This window comes from Lepisosteus platostomus, chromosome 9, assembly GCF_059453375.1.
Source record: "Lepisosteus platostomus isolate fLepPlt1 chromosome 9, fLepPlt1.hap1, whole genome shotgun sequence".
Lineage (NCBI taxonomy): Eukaryota > Metazoa > Chordata > Actinopteri > Semionotiformes > Lepisosteidae > Lepisosteus > Lepisosteus platostomus.
In genome coordinates this window covers 60,267,144-60,288,180 of record NC_142619.1, presented here as the reverse complement: position 1 = coordinate 60,288,180, position 21,037 = coordinate 60,267,144, and the positions used below count along the sequence as shown (strand labels likewise).

The 21,037-nt window shown below is 41.8% G+C and overlaps 2 protein-coding genes across 2 annotated transcripts in view; one reads left to right on the top strand and one right to left on the bottom strand.

Moving 5' to 3' along the window:
* The first annotated feature begins 4,155 nt into the window (after positions 1-4,155).
* Positions 4,156-9,509, top strand: arl1 (ARF like GTPase 1). The gene is made up of 6 exons (XM_088645937.1): positions 4,156-4,310; positions 5,460-5,597; positions 6,290-6,371; positions 7,012-7,123; positions 7,989-8,167; positions 8,908-9,509. The coding sequence occupies exons 1-6, from the start codon at positions 4,307-4,309 to the stop codon at positions 8,936-8,938; spliced, it is 546 nt and encodes a 181-aa protein (XP_088502063.1). The 5' UTR covers positions 4,156-4,306; the 3' UTR covers positions 8,939-9,509.
* A 1,909-nt stretch (positions 9,510-11,418) lies between these two features.
* utp20 (UTP20 small subunit processome component) overlaps positions 11,419-21,037 on the bottom strand; it is a 41,274-nt gene continuing 31,655 nt past the window's right edge. Inside the window, exons 52-62 of the mRNA XM_088645936.1 lie at positions 20,215-20,294; positions 19,849-19,918; positions 18,237-18,419; positions 17,714-17,845; positions 16,949-17,081; positions 16,298-16,491; positions 15,078-15,149; positions 13,733-13,966; positions 12,736-12,862; positions 11,886-12,031; positions 11,419-11,777 (exon numbers count right to left, since the gene is read on the bottom strand). Coding sequence (XP_088502062.1) covers positions 11,622-11,777; positions 11,886-12,031; positions 12,736-12,862; positions 13,733-13,966; positions 15,078-15,149; positions 16,298-16,491; positions 16,949-17,081; positions 17,714-17,845; positions 18,237-18,419; positions 19,849-19,918; positions 20,215-20,294 — 1,527 coding nt within the window. The 3' untranslated portion in view covers positions 11,419-11,621. The remainder of the gene's footprint in view (positions 11,778-11,885; positions 12,032-12,735; positions 12,863-13,732; positions 13,967-15,077; positions 15,150-16,297; positions 16,492-16,948; positions 17,082-17,713; positions 17,846-18,236; positions 18,420-19,848; positions 19,919-20,214; positions 20,295-21,037) is intronic.

Here is a 21,037-nt window from a genome sequence, read left to right as displayed (position 1 = left end):
TGTATGTATTCAATTCAGTGTTCTATCCAGTAATATTAATACAAAGAGGGAAGACCATGTCTTCAGGGATGATGTTAAAGACCATATTGTTTGGCATGTTGGAGCCAGAAATGTTTGGATTAATCAAAACAGAAAAGCATTGTGAAAGTACTCCAAAATGTGTTTCAGTTGTACAGACAGAACATCATTTCTTGATGCAAAAAAACATCCCTAGGCGTAATTTGTTTGCTATAGATATGTTCCCAAAAAGGAATTAAAAAAGCCATTTGATTCAAATAGCTTAGGCAAAATCTATAGATATATTTGGCCTTGAGCTGGGAAGCTTTTAGATTCTTTGGGTCCTTTATTGCAGACTCTCAACTGGAGGATTTGTGTAGGAGCATGAATAAATTAAATAATAATAAATCATTATTTAAAAGATTTTAAAAACTATAGCTTTAATAAAAATGTGAGAGTATCTTCATGCATTCCTCTTCATAGTACTTTACACTTATTTTAAACTACTGAGTGAGCTAGGTTTCATACAGACAGCAAGGGGCAGTTCTTGTCACGATTGTGATTCCTCCTCTTAAGGGCGCTCCGGTTCTTTCTTATTTTGCTAATTACGAGCACCTGCCCCCAATCCTGCCCCTCCTTATTTAATCCTGGTGCTCTCGCGCCTCAAATGTTATTGTGGGTGGCTCTTGTAAAAAAAAAGCCTCATGAAACATGTATTTCAACATTTTATGCATTTAAGAAGTCGAGCTCGGCAATTAGCTTTCATCTATAAAATTTAAATAGAAAACTTGCTTTCTGTTTTAAAATGCGCATTTGAAAAATTATTGGATTTGGCACTGGGGAACTACCATCAATGAAACAGTTTCTTCCTCAGTAACAATTCAAAATAGCCTCAGGGAAAACAGTAATTCTTTAAAAGAACTGTTCACAAATTTTGTTTCCCTGTTGGTACTGTAGGTTTGCTCTTAGGATGGCGAGCATAACTTATTCTCAGAAAATTCAGAAGAGGAGCTAAGGAGAATTGTTTTGTGTGTGTTCAGATTGGTGAAAGGGCCTTCTCCACTGCTGTGGGAAACATGAACCAGAGGACAAAAGCGACAACTGTGTGGAAGTGTAGTCAATACTGAGAGCACTCCTTTACCCTAAGTGTTGTGGGAGTGTGGAGCAAGCTACCCAGCTTTGTTATTGAAGCAGGTACCGTGGCTTCTCTCAACAAAGAGCTGAATGAGATCTTTGGATCTTATTCAATACAAACTACCAGACAGGACAGCCGGGCTTGATGGCCTTTACCTATTTGTAACCTCTCTTAGGTTCTTATGTTCTGTGTAAACATGAATCTCTTCAAATCTGTCACAGGAGGAGAGAGAATGAACACTAAGAAGAGCACAGTGAGCGTGTTAAAAATCATGTTTTGAGACCAAAGCATAAGCAGTTCACATTTGTATTTTAGAATTGAATACCCAATAACAAATAAACCTAAAATTAAGGTTCCAATATTCTTGCTGTAACTCTTTAGGGCAGTGTATGTTTTTTTTTAAGTTAAAGGCCATATATGTATTAATATTCATAAATCAAAATCTTTGAAAACTGTTACAACATTTGACGAAAGCAATAATAAAAAGGATTCACCCGGCTACTGACATTGTGATAAGTAAAAATAATTGAGGACAAAATATAACTTCTTCTGAACTTCTAGCAGTATGAAGCAATATTTGTGCTCACATCAGTATCGACAAGTTTTGTGAAAAAATATCCATCCATTTTATGACTGTTTTATCCTGTACAGAGTCACGGGGGAGCCAGAGCCTGTCCTGGCAAGCAGTGGGCACGAGGCAGGGTACACCCTGGACAGAATGCCAGTCCATCACAGGACACACACACTCACACACCCTGGACAGGACGCCAGTCCATCACAGGACACACACACTCTCACACACCCTGGACAGGTCACCAGTCCATCGCGGGACACACACACACTCACACACCCTGGATAAGACGCCAGTCCATTGCGGGACACACACACTCACACACCCTGGACAAGACGCCAGTCCATCGCGGGACACACATATACAGTGTAAGAAAACTGAAATAAAAAAAAGATGGTTATAATCATTTTGGTAGTCTGGTGAATACCTAAAAAATAAAGGGTAACAGATCATCTACAGAATTGTCAGTACTGATTGTGTTCAATCAGCATGAAAAGTGTGAGATGTTTGCTTTTCTTTAAATATTATACTGTAAAAATACAGTTCATTATTATTACTCATTAATATAAAACTGTAATGTTTTGGACTGCTTGTTTGTTCACAAGATTACAGAACAAAAGATAAAATAATCTATATTTTTCCTATCTCAATTTGTCTTTATTAACATTTTTCCCCAACAATATCATCAGGTTTTCACACATGGACACATCTGGCACATGTCAAGCGATTTTCATCTTTCATGCCTCAGTCTTCTCTTTCCAGTTCAAGAGGCACCAGGCTGACTGCTGACTTTCTCACAAACCATCGCTCTGAATCTCTAGTCTGTGAGAGCAGAGCGTGTGGACAGCAACCTCAAGGCTGAAACTGTAATGTGAAGAATTTACAACTTTAAAAGGAAATGTCAAATATATGTCTTACCTTCACAACTAGCCCATAAACCCCAAAAAAGAAAATAAAACAGATGAATCCTCTCATTTCACAAGGACTGTGATAGAGTGTAAGTGTTATGTAGCTGAATAGGTATCAATTTTCCTTTATACAGCTGAAATGAGGAAAGCATGCAGAACTTGATCTTTTTTAATCAAATGTCCACTGTGGGAAGTTATTGTATATAAAAGGTACTTGATGCTTCCTTAGGAACATACTGTAAGTTTAAGGAAAGGTACTGCAACTGCTGAAACCATGTAGTTAGTAAAATTCAAAATCTCTGAGACCATAATAATAATAATAATAATAATAATAATAATTATTATTATTATTATTATTAATAATAATAATAATAATAATAACAGCCTGACTATTGTGTAGTGTAACTCCATTCTGACCAAACATTAGTAACAATATCTGAAGAAAGTTTCCAACAGGAAAGTTTTCTTCTGTGACTCACAGAGAAGCCTTGTCAGTCTGCAAATACCACCACACAAAGGATGTCCTAATGTAGTTTGAGTGATATGGTTTGGTTATGAAGGACAAATTATTGTACCAAAAATACCTCATTACCTGAAAAGCGCTATATAAGTGTATGGAATTATTATTTGTCTAATAAATACAGTATATATGTTCATGTAATAATATAGAATATACTGTATACAGTATGTGACAAATACATGATTTATGAGTTTTGCTTTTAGAAGAAGTTGAAATGTAGTGCACAAGTAATAATAACAGAAAAGCATATTTGTATTTAGTACAGAAGGTTAAATGATTTAAAAGTAACGTTAGATGCCACAGATCACAGACATCACTGAAATGGGGAAAAGTAACTAGAATAACAAGAAGGAAAAATCAGAGATGGACAACAGAACTGGATGAGTGGTTTCTCATTTATTTTTAGGTCATTTTTAATTTTTAATAGATTTTTACCAATAATTTCTAAATTGTAGGTCAACATGTTTAAATTTATTAAGTCAATTTAGCTTGCAGGAGTTGAACTGCTACTTAATTCTAGTTGATGAAATGATATATCATACCAGACATGGCATTATACAAACGAGGATATTTCTACAAAGTCTACTTTGTACAAAAATATGTGCTGTGGATATCTGAAAACGCTGTTTTCTTATATATTTAATCAACAAGATTAGATACACCCAGTATGACTGTATCGAACTGAACAGTATGATTTCAAATAAGTGAAAATATGTGCACAAAATGTAACTTTACTGTAGCAAAATTGTAAAAGGACTTTGTTTAAATACAAGCAGGTGCGGTACTTCTGATACTTATTTCTGGTTGCATGGTCTTGATCACGTGTCCGAGGTACTTGTCATTTTGCCATGCGTTTACGGAAGTGAGTGTAAACCTTACAATGAGCAGCACTTTCCTTCAAATATCTTTCAATAATACAAAAAAAAAATACACACGCCTATGCATAGTCAGAAACATAATAACTAAGGAATACAACTTGCGTCTACCGTAGAGTATTTAAACCTGTTTTAAGAACATCGTATTTTGAGGAACAGGTTCATGCATTTGTCGAATCTGGTCTCCTTAAGCGTTAGATAGCTGTGTTGCAGGTCAGTGACACGTCACTGTCTGCAGGGAACTGCTGGACAGGAGCATCACAACAGCAGCTGGAAATACAAACCTACAGCAAACAAGACATGGGTAAGCTGTCAGATAACTCTCCAATCGCAAATTGAAACGGGATGCGTGCAGTAAGGTTAGATCCACCGAATGAACGTTGTGCCGAGTAACGGATGTGTGCGTTTTTCAGTTACCAGGAAACGAAATGGTCGACTGCTGATCGATTCATATTCAGTGAGGGTTAGTCTGTTGCTTGGGAAGGGCCACTTAAAATCGTTACTCCTTCGACAGGTTCAGAAGAATGCGGCGGTTCCTGGGGTCCGTGGGTCAAATTAGTTTTCAGGTGTAAGGATAGGACTGACACTGTACCGTTGTATTAACACCAGATGCACGTTGGTTACTCCTACAGGTTTTGATATATGAGTAAGGTAGATTAAAGCAGTAAATAAACAGATAGATACTTTATTGATCCCGTGAGGGAAATTGCAGTGCAACAGCAGCTTTACTTTAAGCTGTTTAAACGTTCTTATTTCTAAGTTCAAATAAATGATTTAAAAAACAGTAGCAAAACAGCTGATGAGGCACCTACATAGTTCATCCTAGAGACGATTTTGTATTGTTTCGTGTTGTAATGGTAAATTTAAGAGCGTCTAAAAACATTTTGTTATTGTAGAAATACAATATCTGTAATTGTTTCGGATTAATGCCGATTTGTACGTGATTAAAAAGATTAGCAGAGATCACGATATGTTTTTTTTTTTACTGAAAGGATCTCTTAGAAGACTAGGAAACTATGGCTGACTGTGTGGGACTAATATTTGTATTACAGTTTACTGAAAATGTGGGTGTTGACTGTGAGTTAATACCGAAATCGTTGTCAGACGGAACAACCTCCATCTTTGCAAATGAAGCTGATTGTCAAGTGTTGGACTAGTGGGGAAAACGATGAGAAAATCTGATTTGTGTGTGTTATCCTAAAACTCGCCTTCTCTGGACAGTCTTCCCTTATTGTTGTCTGAGAGGCGGTTGTTTTGTTTTTGTGGAGTGGAAAATAAGAGGTTTTAAAAACTCAGGAGCTGAAATCCGCCTCAGGTGGGGGGGGGGGGAACAGATCTGAAAATACACTGTGCTGCCCAAAGAAAACAAATGGTGCTGAGAGGAGCATGTGGTGATTGATTTCCTTTCAGCATTAATCAACCTGATCGATTTCCTCTCTCCCTCTTGCTGAAGGTGGCTTCTTCTCCAGCCTGTTTTCCAGCCTGTTTGGGACCAGGGAGATGAGGATCTTGATCCTGGGGCTGGACGGAGCTGGGAAGACGACTATCCTGTACAGGCTGCAAGTGGGAGAGGTGGTGACAACGATTCCCAGTGAGTAGCCGAGCCGCCTGTCTGCTTGTTGTGCCTCGAAGGAAAGGTTTACTGCAGTCCGAGGAAGATTGCAGTGTCATGGGGCTCCTGGCACAGTAGCAGCCACACAAGCTTTTCCTCATCACCGTACACACACTGTATAGTCAGTGTTAGTTTCTGCCCATTCAGTTTCAGAATGAACAATTTTGTTCACTAGATCATGCCATGCACACAAATATACAGTTATACAAATGATCAGAGCAGTGGAACAAGTAATAGGTTTATTCCCTGCTGAAAAGAGAAGAAAGAAAACACAACGTTTCTTGAAGCTCTTCAGGCTTCTTATCTATTACAAATCATCTGCTATTTGTGATAGATAAGAGCTAAGATAAGATCACTTTATTGGCCATATGCAGTATCTTGCATTAGGAATTAGCTTGCTCTACATGAGACACACAGACAGGGAGAGAAGCTTGGGGTCAGAGCGCAGGGTCAGCCATTTATACGGCGCCCCTGGAGCAGTTGGGGTAAAGGGCCTCGCTCAGGGGCCCAATGGAGTAGGATTCCTCTGCCGGCTTTGGGATTTGAACCAGCAACCTTCCAGCCACAGGCGCAGATCCTGAGCCGCTCTGCCCCGGTGTTAATAGCTTTGTTCTGCCTGTCTGCGCAGCTGAAATAACTGCACATTTTTGATTCAATTTTTCTTTTACTAGCTATTGGTTTCAATGTCGAAACAGTAACGTATAAGAACCTTAAATTCCAAGTCTGGGACCTTGGAGGACAGACAAGTATAAGGTAAGTTACTTTTGATTTTGGCACCCGTACAGGAGAAAGAAAATGCTCATTCTATGTTAGGCATCACCTACAATCTTGGAGATTAATGTTTTTAAACTTGTGGAAGATGCTGAGGGGACATGTATTGTACAAATTAAAGACTTAAAACCACTCCTCGATGTACAGCATATTCATATAAAAATTCACGTGGGTAGCTGCATCAGCATGCGTAGGCTGCAAAGGAACAAGTAATAGGTTTATTCCATGCTGAAAAAAAGAAGAAAGAGAACATAACGTTTCGGCCGTGGAGCCTTCTTCAGGTGTCTTCCTCAGGCTCCACGGCCGAAACGTTGTGTTCTCTTTCTTCTTTTTTTCAGCATGGAATAAACCTATTACTTGTTCATATAAAAATGTTCATCATACATTTTTGAATTTTACATGGAAAGTGTATTAGTTGTGTGAGAGCGGGAGTTCTCAAAATGCAATCAACAGTCACAGGCATGCAAAAGAGAGGTTTTGGAGAGACAGAAGTCTTCTGCTGACTGTGTCTTACAACAAAGTCCACCACAGGTCACTGTAATGAGTTTTTTCTCCAGCAGAATGGCTTGAATTGGGTGGATTTGGTGTTTACTCATTCTTGTTGGCTGTCATCTGTCCTCAGACCGTACTGGCGCTGTTACTACTCCAACACGGATGCAGTGATTTATGTAGTCGACAGCAGCGACCGGGACAGAATGGGAATTTCCAAATCGGAGCTCGTGGCCATGTTGGAGGTATGGAAAGCAGTGGGAAAAAATCATGAGGTCATTCTCAAACTGAGCTCTTTCACTGTTGGTTTCCTTCCGATGTTTTTTCATTGTTTGTTCCACAGAGATGTCATCTTAATTTGCTTTTGGTATTGGCCACAAAATCTTCTGCCTCAGGTTTCCCAGGCACCTGTCCGCAGCTGGAGAGCAGTTCCTGTCTTAATGCCTTTCTGTCCTTGGCTTCTTATCCTCCAGCATTTTCTAAGCCCTTTATCCAGGACAGGGTTGCAGGGGAGCTGGAGTGCGAGGCGGGAAACGCCCCGGATGGGACGCCAGTCCATCGCAGGACAGACTCGTTCACACTCGCACCCAGGGCAGATTTTCCCAGAAGCCAGTTAACCTACCTGTATGTTTGTGCACCCCAATCTAGAATTGAATCCAAGGGCCCTAGTGCTCCTTGGCAGAGGTGATAAACACTGCACCCCCCTTCTTTTGTTTCTCACTTAAATTTACAAATAAAGTGGTTTTCTAATGGTAGGAAAGGTGAAATAACATCTGACAACATCCTGTTCCATTTCTTGCTCCTACGTATGCAGATATTCCTAAAATTAACTGTAACTGAACTGCAGAAACCTGCTTGTGTCAAGTCTTTCAGTAGTATTCGTTTTCAGTCAAAATCTTTCATCTGAAAATATTGGGTGGAAGTTTCACATGCATTTACACTCAAACGCCATTTGCAACATTTTTTAAAATGTAAAATTGTTACTGAATTTAAAAAAATATTTATTTCAGGTGCATTGCTAATGTTCTTCGTAAAGACACTTTGACATTGAGATCTGCAGTCTGACAAGGTTCTTTAAGGTTAATGGAGAGCTTTTTGTTTCTGTTACAGGAGGAGGAGCTGAAAAAGGCTATACTTGTGGTGTTTGCCAACAAACAGGATATGGAGCAAGCGATGACACCCACAGAAGTGGCAAACTCACTTGGGTTACCTGCACTAAAGGACAGGAAATGGCAGATTTTCAAAACATCTGCGACAAAAGGCACTGGATTAGATGAAGCCATGGAGTGGTATGTTGAACAGCTGTAAAGCATAAAATGTTAATTTAGCCTGAGATTAACACAACACAATCTTTCATACTGGAAACAGCAAATGTTTTTTCATCTGCTGATTAGCTCTGTACTGTTGTCCTGTCTGTTGTCCAATAGCAGAAAAACGCCCTCGGGCATCTGTTTGGAATTCAGATAGCATTCATATTTATATAGCTTCCCCCAGGAAATCAACAGCTGAACCGAGCATTTTGAAAGCAGTAGCATTTCCAGTGTGCCTTGATCTTATCTGATCTCGAAAGCACTGCAAGCATGGACCTGGTCAGTCCTGGGGTGTGAGACCACTACAGAAAACCAGGCCGCTGCTGTTACTGGTGGTGGTGGACAAGTAGTAGGTGCTCTTCCCTCTTACGGTTTGAGGAGGTGCCAAACAGAGGTCTTGACGACTTAGTCATAAAAGATTCCCTGGCACTGTTGGAGACAGTGGAGGATCCAGGTGAAATTCCACTATATTTGTATAATCGGTCTTCCCTGAATTCCCCCCTCAGTTCAGTTGGAAAAGCAGAATCGCACTTCACTGCCTGCTCCGTTCTGTGTTGGGGTTGCTGGTGCAGACTGGCTCTCGCCTGTCACCAAGGGGAGTCTTCAGAGGCCGATGAAGTGAAGAGCAAAATGCATGAAGTTATTGTAATTGTTGAGCTTACTGTGTTAGTCACGGAAGGCCAAATCATGATCTAATGCTTTTTTTTTCTTTTGTGCAGGTTGGTTGAAGCTCTGAAAAGCAGACAGTAAATCTGCAGTGTTGTTCTTTAATCCTCTCGACATTTATCTCCTACTTGTAAATACTCTCCAAGAAATTGTTGGACCAGGAAATGTATTAACAAGTTAAAAGCTGAGACACGCTCAAACACAAATGTTTTCAGGAAGCCAGAAGGAACAGCTGTGTTCATCCAGTGATGGGATGTGGGTTAAGAACTACCTGTGGCTGATGGTGAAAGAAGTGATGTTTTTTTCAGCGATGGGGCCTCAGTCTGTGACCTCAGGAAGAGGAAATTAGTGCCACTGCACTGCAAACACCTTTTACCTAACTTTTTGTTGCAGCTTATGTACTGGTGTTATTTTTTTGTATTTATGTGGATTTCATGGTTTTGAAGACTTAGATTGGGCTTTATTAGTACCTTTGTGTTGCTTTTACAGATCCCATGTTTTGCTTGGTGTTTTAATTAGAAACTGACACTAATATAAAATCTAAAAATGCTTGGGATGTCTTCCAAATCTCATATTTATCAATGTCTTCAGAAGAGGACGGATTCTGTAAATTGTGATGTTTTCACACTAAGATCTCAATAAATACAGTACTAGAGCTTAGCTCCTCTGTGTCATTTCTTCTGATCTTTAAACTTCTCTTTTCACCAGAAAGTATTCTTTTGACCAAGGTTTTTGACAAAGGAGGGTTCAAGACATCCCCCCTACACCTGTATATTGGTTATATGAATAAATACAGCCAGCAGCTACATCAATCTGCAACTAACAACTGGCAATACACTAAAGCTCAGCAGGTGTGAGCCTGGCCAATACCTGGATGAGAGACCTTCTGGGGTTACTGCGGTCTATGTGGGTCTTAATGCCCCAGTATAGTGACAGGTACACTATACTGAGAAAAAGGTACTTTCCAAAGTAAAACCGAGGTCGTGACTCTCCGTGGTCATTAAAAATCCTAGGGTTTTTCTTGAAAAGAGTAGGGGTGTTAGCCCGGCCTCCTGGCCATGTTTCCTCCCTGGCCTTTACCAGTCATGGCCTCCTAATAATCCCCATCTCTGAACTGTCTTCATCACTCTGCTCTCCTCCCCACTGAGAGCTGGTGTGGGGAGTGTACTGGTGCACTCTGCTCTCCTCCCCACTGAGAGCTGGTGTGTGGGGAGCTCCACAGCCAAAAACATTGCATTTCTTTTCTTCTCTTTTCAGCATGGAATAAGTACATGTAAACATTTTATGGTATGGCTGTTAAAATAATTTAAAGTCCACGTTTTAATATGCAATACTAGATCTGTCCACCAGATGCCACTGAAGCACTGTAATAATTTCTTTTGGCTGGGAACAAAGGCCTAAGAAACACATTCATAGCTGATGTTTTCCACTGACCGTGAAAATGCCTTTTCATAATATTCTTTAAATTCATTCAGCTAATTAAACTGTGATACTGGACCTCCATTGTTGGCTTCCCTGAACACTGCCCCTCTCCTACATGTAAAAAAGAAATGTTTAAAATCTACACTGGTTACGTGACATTCTCAAAAAACCTGAGGTAAAACACCACCAAGAAGTATTCCACGTTCAGCACAAAATGAAGACTGAAATGAAGCACAGAGCAGCACGTCATTCCCCAAAGCAGAGGGATTTAGTAAAACAGGTATACGTGAAATTTCACAGAAAACAAAATATAAATATAAGTAAAACAAAAGGACATTACGATTAGTTTCCTTGTCAGTGTGGGTTCTGTTTCTACTCGATCACACATTTGGCTGCTTTAAGTAGAATGGATTCGTCTTACACGTTGTAACTCTTAATACATCATTACAAAGTAACAACAAAAAAAGGCCAAGCACAATGGTATTATTTGTGCTTAGAAAGCATGAAGCCAATCTTGTCAGACTGGTACAAGGGTGTTTTCTACAGAACACATCGGATGAATCAGACATAGCTCTTATATTGAATGGTGTGTAGGTAAAGAGCTCACAGCACTGGGCAGAAAAAGCACCAATAGCTTTTTGTCAATAATGCCGACAAAAGGCATTAGCATCAGGGTTTAACTCAAAACACCCACAGAGCAACGAAAAATGAAAACTAAACTGAAGAGCATTTCAGATATGAGCAGATTTGTGAACCAGCTGTCACTCTTCCATCTGGACCGGAATCTCCAGACCAATGTCCCCCTATAATCACCAAGGACACTGTGCTGTTGGAGGTGCCTGTATGATTTGGGCTTCCTGAAAGCCCCCCTGAATTCATGGGGCTGCTGGTGCAGAATGGCCGCCGTGTGTCTCCTGTGTGGGGGCTGTACTTAACAAGTGAAAATAGTTTTTATGTGTTTTTCATTATTAGTTTTTTCCTAGTGGTGAAAATAGCATATTTCACAGAGTATTAAATGCAACACACACCTCAAGACATTTGATATCCTCCATTAATCTCCTCTGGATGTTGTGTGTGGCTGCCCGTACAATGTGTTTTAACAAGGTCACTTTCAGGTTCCAGTAACACACAAAAACAATCACTTTAAGTGTGACTGGACACACAATGGTATCCTTTAAAAAATAAAGTACAAATTTTTAATACAGAAAGTATTTTCAGCCTTACATTATTCACTGAAAGTGAAGTTAAAGATTGCCATCAGTACTGTCAACGTGACACGAGGTGCACACTCCTTAATGGCCAATGAAATTCACTCCCTGAGGCCTGGGGAGTGCCTGCTGGTTCCTCACTCCACCATTGCCAAGTCTTTCAGTCCACGGCTTTTGTGCCTCTTGGCCTTATACCCGGGACGCAGAAATTCAATCTTCCTCTTCCTGGCTTCTATCTTCTTCTGGTGTTTCTTCAGTTTCTTGCTCGCGGCGACATCAGGATGGGCGACCGCCTGTGTGGAAATGGGAGACAGGGCTCAGCGCAGCTCGATCTCTAAGAGGGGAGCCCCCCCGGAGGCTCGGAGGCCAGGACCCCAGCTGTGTCGCCCCCGCAGCCTCACCTGCATGGCCTTGTGCCGTTTCCGCACAGCCCGCCTCTGCGTGGCCTCCTTCTGAACAGCGGCGAAGGCCAGGGAGAAGCTCTCCAGGCCCACCAACTTCTTCAGCAGCTCGATAATTTCCTGGGAAAGGTTCTTCAGAGTGGGGTCTGGAAAGACGAACAGCATCTTAATCTTTCCAGAATGCTGGACAGAAATCACAGTGTTACACACACAGAGCTTCCAGCTAAGAAAAATGCTGAGAATGTTAAAAAAAAGTGCAACACTGAAATGTGATAGGGCCAGCTTAATGACCCAAGGAAATCCAATTACTATGAATTCAAAGGAAGCCTAAGAAAGGTTACAAACAATAGGCCACTGAGCCCATCTAGCCTGTAATTCACCTCAACACTTGAAGAACAGGTGAGAAATATCCTGCGATGAATGGAATGAGAACAGAAAAACTGAGCAGCCCTGTTTTCTACATGGCGTTAACTTGTACAGAATTCGCTCCAGTATCTGATTTGTTTCAAAGTGGAATAACATAGCGCACACAGACAAGGACATACAGTACCTGTGGCTTCTGCTTTTTGATTTCTTTCCCCTTCAGAAAATTTTTATTAAGGATCATTCTGCTAGTCCAAGACTTATGCAGAGGAACATACAAACTAGACAATTCAAAGAAAGGCTGTGGCGTTAGACTAAAGATCCATTAAGTCTGAACCGGATGTTGTTCAGAGGGTCAGGGGGACAAGCTTTGGTTGGTTACAAGGAACAAGAGCTGGGTTACTCTCAAGGAGTATTATATCCCATCATATCCGATGTTATATCTGCACAGACTGATAACATCACAGGGGCTGTTAATCAGCAGTACCTTGCTCTGCGTAAGTGCTGTCCAGTTCTCTGTACAGGGGTCCAATTATGGTGGTCAGATAAGGGCTCAGCCTGTCTTTCCCAAGATGAACCGAAATGGCACCCAGGAACTTGAAGACACAGGTCCTCTGCAAGAAAGGAAAGGGAAATCACACAGACTGTCTCACAAAAACAAAATAAGATACTTGAGTTTCTAGACTGACATTTTTTCTACTCTAAAATCCTACTTTTCAAACAACTAACACGTCTAACAGAAAGACACATTAATCTTGCACATAAAACCCTAGATGAGCCCTCACATCCACTCTTTTCAGAATATACTCTCCTACCCCCTGGGAGGAGGTGTAACAGATCCCCTGCATTAAGACCAAGAGAACCTTCACGTCCTTCATACCTAAAAGCATTCAGCTGTTGAACAATGAAAAGAAAGGTCTCATTACTATTGTGGTTTTCAGACTCTTTACCAGCGTCTTGGCTTCTTTTAATCTTAAGGTCCTGGAAGAGTCCTGACTGAGCGATGTTGTTAAATGTTGTTTTCTATTATGGTACTGCACCGTTTGCTGTATTGGATTATTGTCCTATACAGCCTGTTATACGTTTACGAGCTCTCGATGTGCAGGCCCAATTGCCAGATTCCCTCAGCGGCAACAGAGGTTAATTCTATAAACTGAAAAAGAGAAGCATTTCACTGCACTTGCGAACATGACAAATAAACTGAACTGCGCTGATCAATTACCTAGACAGAGAAAAAACTACAAACGAGCAGAGAAACGCTTTTTCTGGGCTTCCTTCGTCCTAGCCATGGGAACGGACAGCTCAAGGGCTCTCTCACGCTCTGTCAGCAGACTAACGGTCCCGCTGGCTCTGCTCCATGGCCGGAACGCTGGGTGCTGGTAAGGGTGTCACAAGCTGCAGGAATACCCAACTGCTTCGCTCCCGAAACGCAGGGTGCAGCAGCGAACGTTAAGAGCAGCGCAGGCAGACGGCACTCGAGTCACCTTCAAGGGGTCCTTCGGCGTGCTGGCGGCCTCCCTCTTGGCCAGCACGGACAGCTTCTTCATCACCCACAGCAGCGAGGGCAGCCTGTCCGAGCCCCCCGAGTCTCTCGCCCCGCCGGCCGGCTCCTCGGCCTCCTCCTCGCCGGCCGAATCCTCCCCCGCCCCCGCCAGTGGCTCGGAGTCCGGCGCCAGCAGGTAGATCACCTTGGCCACAAAGACGAGGTTCTTCACCACCTGGGAGAGAAATAACCGGCTGAAATCGGCAGCCCCCCTGGGAAGGGAAGGCACCATTCAGGAGAGATATCGACAGTACGAGCACAACGAACGTCTTATTGGTTCATTCGCAAATGACAAAAGATAATACTGTCGCTCGATTGCAACACGATTATTCCATGCTTTTAAATCATTTAATTCCCTGTTTTAAATCATTAGATATTCTTGGAGTTGCATGAATTTAAATGAATGTCCTCATTCCAGCTGGTCACAGCACAGTATTTGAGAACAGGCTGCAGTGTGCCGAGTGCTCAGGGCTCAGGACTGTACCCCCTGAGCGATGTGGGTTCAAATCCCACGTGGGACTCTTGTTTAACCCTGTACAAGGTACTTCATCCCAATACATACTGTCTAAATATGTTAATAGGTCTGCATTGTAAGTTCACCATTCACCATTAGTGAAAAGGAACAGACAGGTCACATTGTTAACAAAGCTCTCGCGCAGAACACGTCTCACTGAATTCTATGGCAGGTTTAATAAAGCCCAGTTTTGATTAGTTTCAGTTTCAGCACGGGAAAAAAAAACAAAGTGAGGAAATTATTCAGAAAAAACAAACAGTCCAAAGACTGTGTGGAAGAAGAGTGCAGGAAGGCATTGAGTTTTCTAATCACCTGAAGTCATGAAAAGGACAGATCACCACTCCACAATCAAAAAAATCACACTGAAGTTTTCCACATCCTAAGCAAGCCACCACGGGCAAAATCTTTTTTTTTCTAAACCAGGACAACCAGTTTTAGATTAAACAACAGCTCCTTTCAGAGCAGTCCTTGGGCAGCACTGAGAGGCAGTTTTAATTAAAAATTACTGAACAAAATCTGCCTTAATTCAGGTTTCAGGCCTTAATCTTCCAGTACACAATCCTGCCTGTTACTTCTAGTTCAGAGGGTCACTGCAACAAAAGCGATATTTGACTTGCCAACGCCTGTCAAGACAAGACGAAGCTTCTCTGGCCCAGGCTGACCGCAGGCTCTGAGCACATCACCGCACAGTGAAAGGTCCTCTTGTTCGCAGCTCTTCTTGAGATTATTAATGCCTGAACTGTAACAAAGAACCGGCTGTGAGGCCTCGTACCTGCTCTCCCAGCGACTGATCCAGGAACTTCGACTGCAGCTGATGACAGAATGATAAAACCAGCTCTCTCATCTGCGGGGGAATAAAGGGAGCAGAGCAGTCATTTCTCCTGGGTGCCAGCCAGGTTCAGCTTACAGAATCTAATTAAGATGTTACATAATACCTCCAAAAGGGATTCTTCGCTATTATGGAGTAATTTTAATGCTAACTGAAAGCCCTTTGCATTTAACTCCATTTAGGCCACTGTATCAAAAAGTGAAACCAAACCAAAGAGACTGCTGAGCAGGTAATTCTAAGTTAATTTGATTTCTAGGGTTTGACATCTTTCGTATTTCTCTTCCTTTTAGAGAGTGGAAAAATCTTAAGATGGTAATATTGACAGCAGCCGTCTGACCACCTTGTATCATTTTGTTAGGTATCAGAAGATAAGCAAGGCTGTACCGGGTCAGCACTGGGATGGGAGACTGCCAAGGAAAAGCAGGATACTGCTGTAAGTGGTGCTGGTGGACCAGTAGGTGGCGCTCTTGCCTCAAAAGTTCCAAACCAGGACCATGGGATACCGTACTATAGGAGGTGCCACCCTTTGAATGAGCCATTAAACTGAGGTCCTGAGTATTTGGTCATTAAAGATCTAGTGGCACTATCTGTGACAGTAGGGGAATTAATTCCTGTCTTGACCACATTTGACTCATGGCTTGTACAATCTGGCCTACTTAAAATACTCCTTTAATTGACTGGTGAACCAATACCTCCCTTCTCTACCTAGTCAGTCTGATGTGGAGTGAGGCAGCTGACTCAGTGCCTGCTGTGCATAACCCAGCTGAGACACAACTGGCAACACATTGCAGCTCAGCAGGTGTGAGCCTGGCCAGCACCTGGATGGGAGACCTCCTGGGAAAAACTAAGGTTGCTGCTGGAAGAGGTGTTAGAGGGGCCGGTATATAAGTTTAAGGAATTATTATTACTTCACTAGGAACCCTCCTATATGCAAAGTATTTAAGGTCCTAAGGCATATTTAAAAAAACGTCTTTGCATTTATGTCTCCTAGTGCACAGTGTCCACAGTCACCATTTTGATGCACAAATGTTCTTCATATCTGCTGAGCTCACACCGGCGTGTTTAAAGCTGCTCATTTTAAATCGTTTTTAAAAACTGACCATCTCAAATATTACGTTTGCAAGGGATAGAAATAAAAGGTGCCCTGAGACTTTTCCTCATACCTTTTTGTCTAGATTATCCAGTAAGAAAGTGGTGGCTACAGGTTCTGATGTCTTCCCATTTCCTTCAGCGTTCCTGTTGTTCCACTGGCTCACCAAATCCTCCGGATTGTGAGCAGCAAACAGCAAACCGAAAATCTGAGACGCAGTCAGCCACACCCAGGAATGGGGGTACCACAGATGAGAGTCAATGTGACCTAAATGAATAAAATTTTAAAAGATGAGGAAAAACAACCACGCAGGTTATTGTAATGAAGCACAAACACCATGACTGTACAGCCACATGAGGTATTTGTGAACACAGATTTGTGTATTTCATTTCCATCCATCCATTTTCTAACCACTTTATCCAATACAGGGGAGCCAGAGTCTCTCCCAGCAAGCAGCGGTGAAAAACGTAATTTGAACTTTTAAACGTAAACGAAAAAATTAGACCTTTGCCATCAAACTGTTGCCATTAATTGAAGCTGAGATCAATTCAAACCTAGAACTCAGCCTGGGTCCCTTAGAACAATCACTCGCACAGCTGAGATACACACTTAAATTCGTGCAAACGAACAGAGAAAGCACGATACATTAACAGAACAGCCTGCAGCCCCCTCCAGGATAGTAGGTACGATTTTCCAGAGGACAAGAGATAAAGCAAACACTTACTCCAGATTTTCCTGAGGGTTTCCTGTGGTTTGGAAAGCTGCAGGAAGTTACATTCCTTCACCAGTTTGGTCACCAGAGTGAGAAGACTGAACAGCAGTCTGTCAGCAGCCTTTTCATCGGCTTCTTCTTCAATCTGACGGAACAGGAAGGCAGGAAAGCAGTATTATTTTCGCCTTGTCTGCTCTCTGGGCTTCTGAAGCAGTTTTCCTGAATTCAGGAAATGGGAATGAGGGTCTCGTGTCCTTTGCTGAAGCTGATTTTTGTCTGGACAACACAAGGCTGCCGTAGGAAATATGCTGCCATTCTCACTTAGATCTCTAATAATAGTCACTGCATGATTTCCATTTCTCAAATAACATATAATTTCAACCGGATTTTGAACGGAGATGCAAACCAGGCTTCCAGATCAACCATCTACCAACAAGATGTCCTTTCATGTGACTCTGAGTCACTAAACCACAAACCTACAATTTTAAATACAATTGATCTAAAATACAACCAAATATGCAATTAAAACACTTGCACCAAACAGCATGCCATTATAAAAACATGCACAGGACAGGAAAACGGAGAAACAAGCTCATGTTATGGCTAATGAACAAATATGACCAGTTACTTCTCAGACTACACCCGTGTCACCCGAATACCCGTGTTGGCAGTCAAATGCACCAAGACCCAAGGGTGCAAATGCAGAAGTGGAACAGAGTTTTTAATACTGTTTGTGGGCTTTTGGGCTTCTTTTCACCACTCTGAAGAATAACTCACGTTTTCAAATTTCGAAGGGTCGATCTCACTTTCAATAAGAGGGAGCAGATCCTCCAGTCGTCTGCCGAACTGCAGACCTTCTCCTTCTGCGAACAGCCCACAGACCTGGACCCCCAGGCGCCGGAGTGAGCTCTGCAAGAGACAGAGACGGACACGGGCTCTCAGAACCGTCACACACCCAGGGGCTTAAAAGGGGCAGCCCAGGATGGACCGACAGTGACAAACACAAGTGAAAGCTGAGAGCGAGTGGGACTGAAAATGGGAGGCATGTGCTGTAGGATTCTGGATCTTACTGTTATTAACTGATCCAAGGATCTCTCCTTGAAAGGAGTCAGGATATTTTTATTTCCACACTCCTGCAACCCCTTGTATAAAGTAGTGCCACCTGGTCTTGGTTTTAAATACACTTACAAGTAGTTTAGTCCTCTGGTTTGTTTCACTGCTTATTCCGAAGACGTCCTCTGAGTTGACCAAGTTGAGTAATTTTGCCAACTAAACTTAAAATGAATCTGCCAGCTCGTACCTTCTCGTCAGTGAGCCAGGCTTGCACCAAGGCGTACATGTTGTCCTGGTGGTCTACGTCCAGCTTGCTGAGAAGTGATTTGATAGCCAGGGCGGCCATCTTCTTGCACTTCGGAGAATCATCATTCACCATCACCAAGGCGAGGGGCGCGAACAACAGGCCGCAGTGGTGATGCAGCAGTTTCTAATGCAGACACAGATCACAGAAAATGCTCAAGTCATACAGTCGCTGTGCTGGTGATAGCCTTTCCAGACTGCTTCGTAAGAAGGTTTAAGAATCGCCCGAGCTACAGCACCTTGCAAAAACTATTCACCCTCTTCTACAACTACATACACACAAAATGAAAGATTTAAAAAAGGTAACGTGAAACTTGAATGCTTCAGGGTGATGGAAGTTCAATGTCAGCTGCACTTTGTGCAAAAAAAAATCAAAAACTAAAATACAGCATAATAGAATATGCTGATAGCATAAGTATTCTATATAAGAGTTAATACTTAGTAGAGGTACCTTTCTGCAGCAATTATTGCTGCAAGTGTTTCTGGAAAATACTCTACTAACTTTATACATCATGATGGTGCAGTTTTCACCCCTTCTCCTTCACCAGCTTGCTCGAGCTCTGCTATGTTCGTTGGGGATCACTGACAGACAGCAATCGGTCTATTAACCAGTACATTTTGACTTAAAAGTTTGCTTTTAATTTTCAAATGGATAAGGCTGTCGTGCATGTACCATGAATGTCATTTTCAATAGACAATGACTGACTGTGCTACTGCAACAAAAAGAATAGGATTTATTTTGAGATGTGTTAATCGCCAATGATTCTTATACCCCAGCACAATTGTACTGTCAATAAAAGCTCAATGCAAAGTCCTTCAAACCAGCAGGAGGTCCAGAGAGGACCGGGCACGTCTTCTCCTGACACAGGATTCAATCATTCCCCATTTCACTGTCTTTGACACGCCTTATAGGAGAGCTACCATCATTTGGAAGGGAGATACAGCTCTCCCTGTCAGTGTTGTAACCTCCTAGATGGCCAGCAAGTCACAGGGGTCTTTGCTGCAAGGTGAAGATGCCTTAATAATAATAATAATAATAATAATAATAATAATAATAATAATAATAATTGCTTACACTTATATAGCGCTTTTCTGGACACTCCACTCAAAGCGCTTTACAGGTAATGGGGACTCCCTTCCACCACCACCAATGTGCAGCATCCACATGTGCACAACTGCCTGGAGCAAGCCAATTCCCAACCAACAATTTAAACTGGCACTGCACTGCAGCAACACGCACTCCTGAGCTCCTGCCTGCTGTGGTGAGTTAAAACCATTCATCGGTGTTTTGTAAGTTCTGTCATTCATCAAGCTTGTTTTTCTTTTTGTTCTGAATGAGTGATGTTGTTAGACGTTGTTTTGTTTCACGGTATTGTAGTGCTGCTGTATTGTGTTATTGGTGCATACTGTATGTCATATGTTTATGAGCTCTTGATGTACAAGACAGATTCCTTTAGGGACAATAAAGTTTAATTCCCATTCAAACGTTTGAACTCGTTGGAGCGTTTGCCGTTACTGGCCACCGGAGGGCAGCATCTCACACTACATTCAATTACCTGGGGGAAGGTCTGGAAGATATAGGCCATAATTTCAAGGGCTGACTCTCTTCCGGTATCATATTCGTAACTGTCAAAACAAAGTGAGATTTTAAACATACAGCAACCGAGGATACAAAGAAGAGTTATGACTACAGAATTGTTACAGATGATCATTTAGGTCTACACTTTGAAGCAGAAATGTTTTCCAAGAAACTAACAGTTACTTGTGTGATGGAATATTAGCATGAATGAACCATACAGGACAGAGATGTGGACACTGCATATCCGAGAGAACGCGTTTGTTGTCGTTAATGTCAGTAATTTAGGACTGACTTTCAATTCTGATGACACAAAAAGCGTACCCCTTCAAAAATAAACGCTTACCTTAGCTGTGAAACAATGAAATCTATGTGCTTCCTCAAATTCGAGCCCAGGGGATAATCCAGCAGGTATTTGAGATAAATCTGTATGTAGAAAATAAAAGATCCATATTCATTACAGTTACAATCTGTAAATCGAAGAACTTTTCTCTCTAAAGTTCAGTAAATACAGATTCTGATAAAGGAACAGAGGAAATGGCTCTTGATTGCTCTTCTAACTGTGGCTGTGGGTGAGAATTCAGGTGTTCTGTTGTTGTACTCTTGAGGAAGGTATTTCATTCAGATCACTTCAGTAAAATATTCAGCTGTAGATGAAACGAGTAGAACATTTTGAAATGTATATATCATAGATAAGTGAAAGAAATATTATTATTATTATTATTATTATTATTATTATTATTATTATTATTATTGTTATTATTATTATTATTCTAGTACTGGTGCATCATCCAGGTGGGGCTGCACACTGGTGGTGGTGGAGGGGAGTCCCCATTAGCGCTTTGAGTGGAGTGTCCAGAAAAGCGCTAGATAAGTATGAGGAATTCTTATTAATATTTACTAAAAGGCACTCTTGTGTGAAAGGAGGTTCTCCCTCAGTGACACCCCTCCAATAGACACTGAGTCTGGTATGGAGAGCACTTTGCACTATCTGCACTTTGCACTATGTGGATCCTGTCTACAATGTCTATGTCAGTGTCCTGTCTGTCCTGCCTGTATTTGCACCATGGACCAGGAGGAACGATATTTCATTCCACTGTATGTGGCTGGAATGACAAATAAACGTGAACTTGAACTTGAAGAGGCACTGTCTGTGGCGTGTGCCCTGT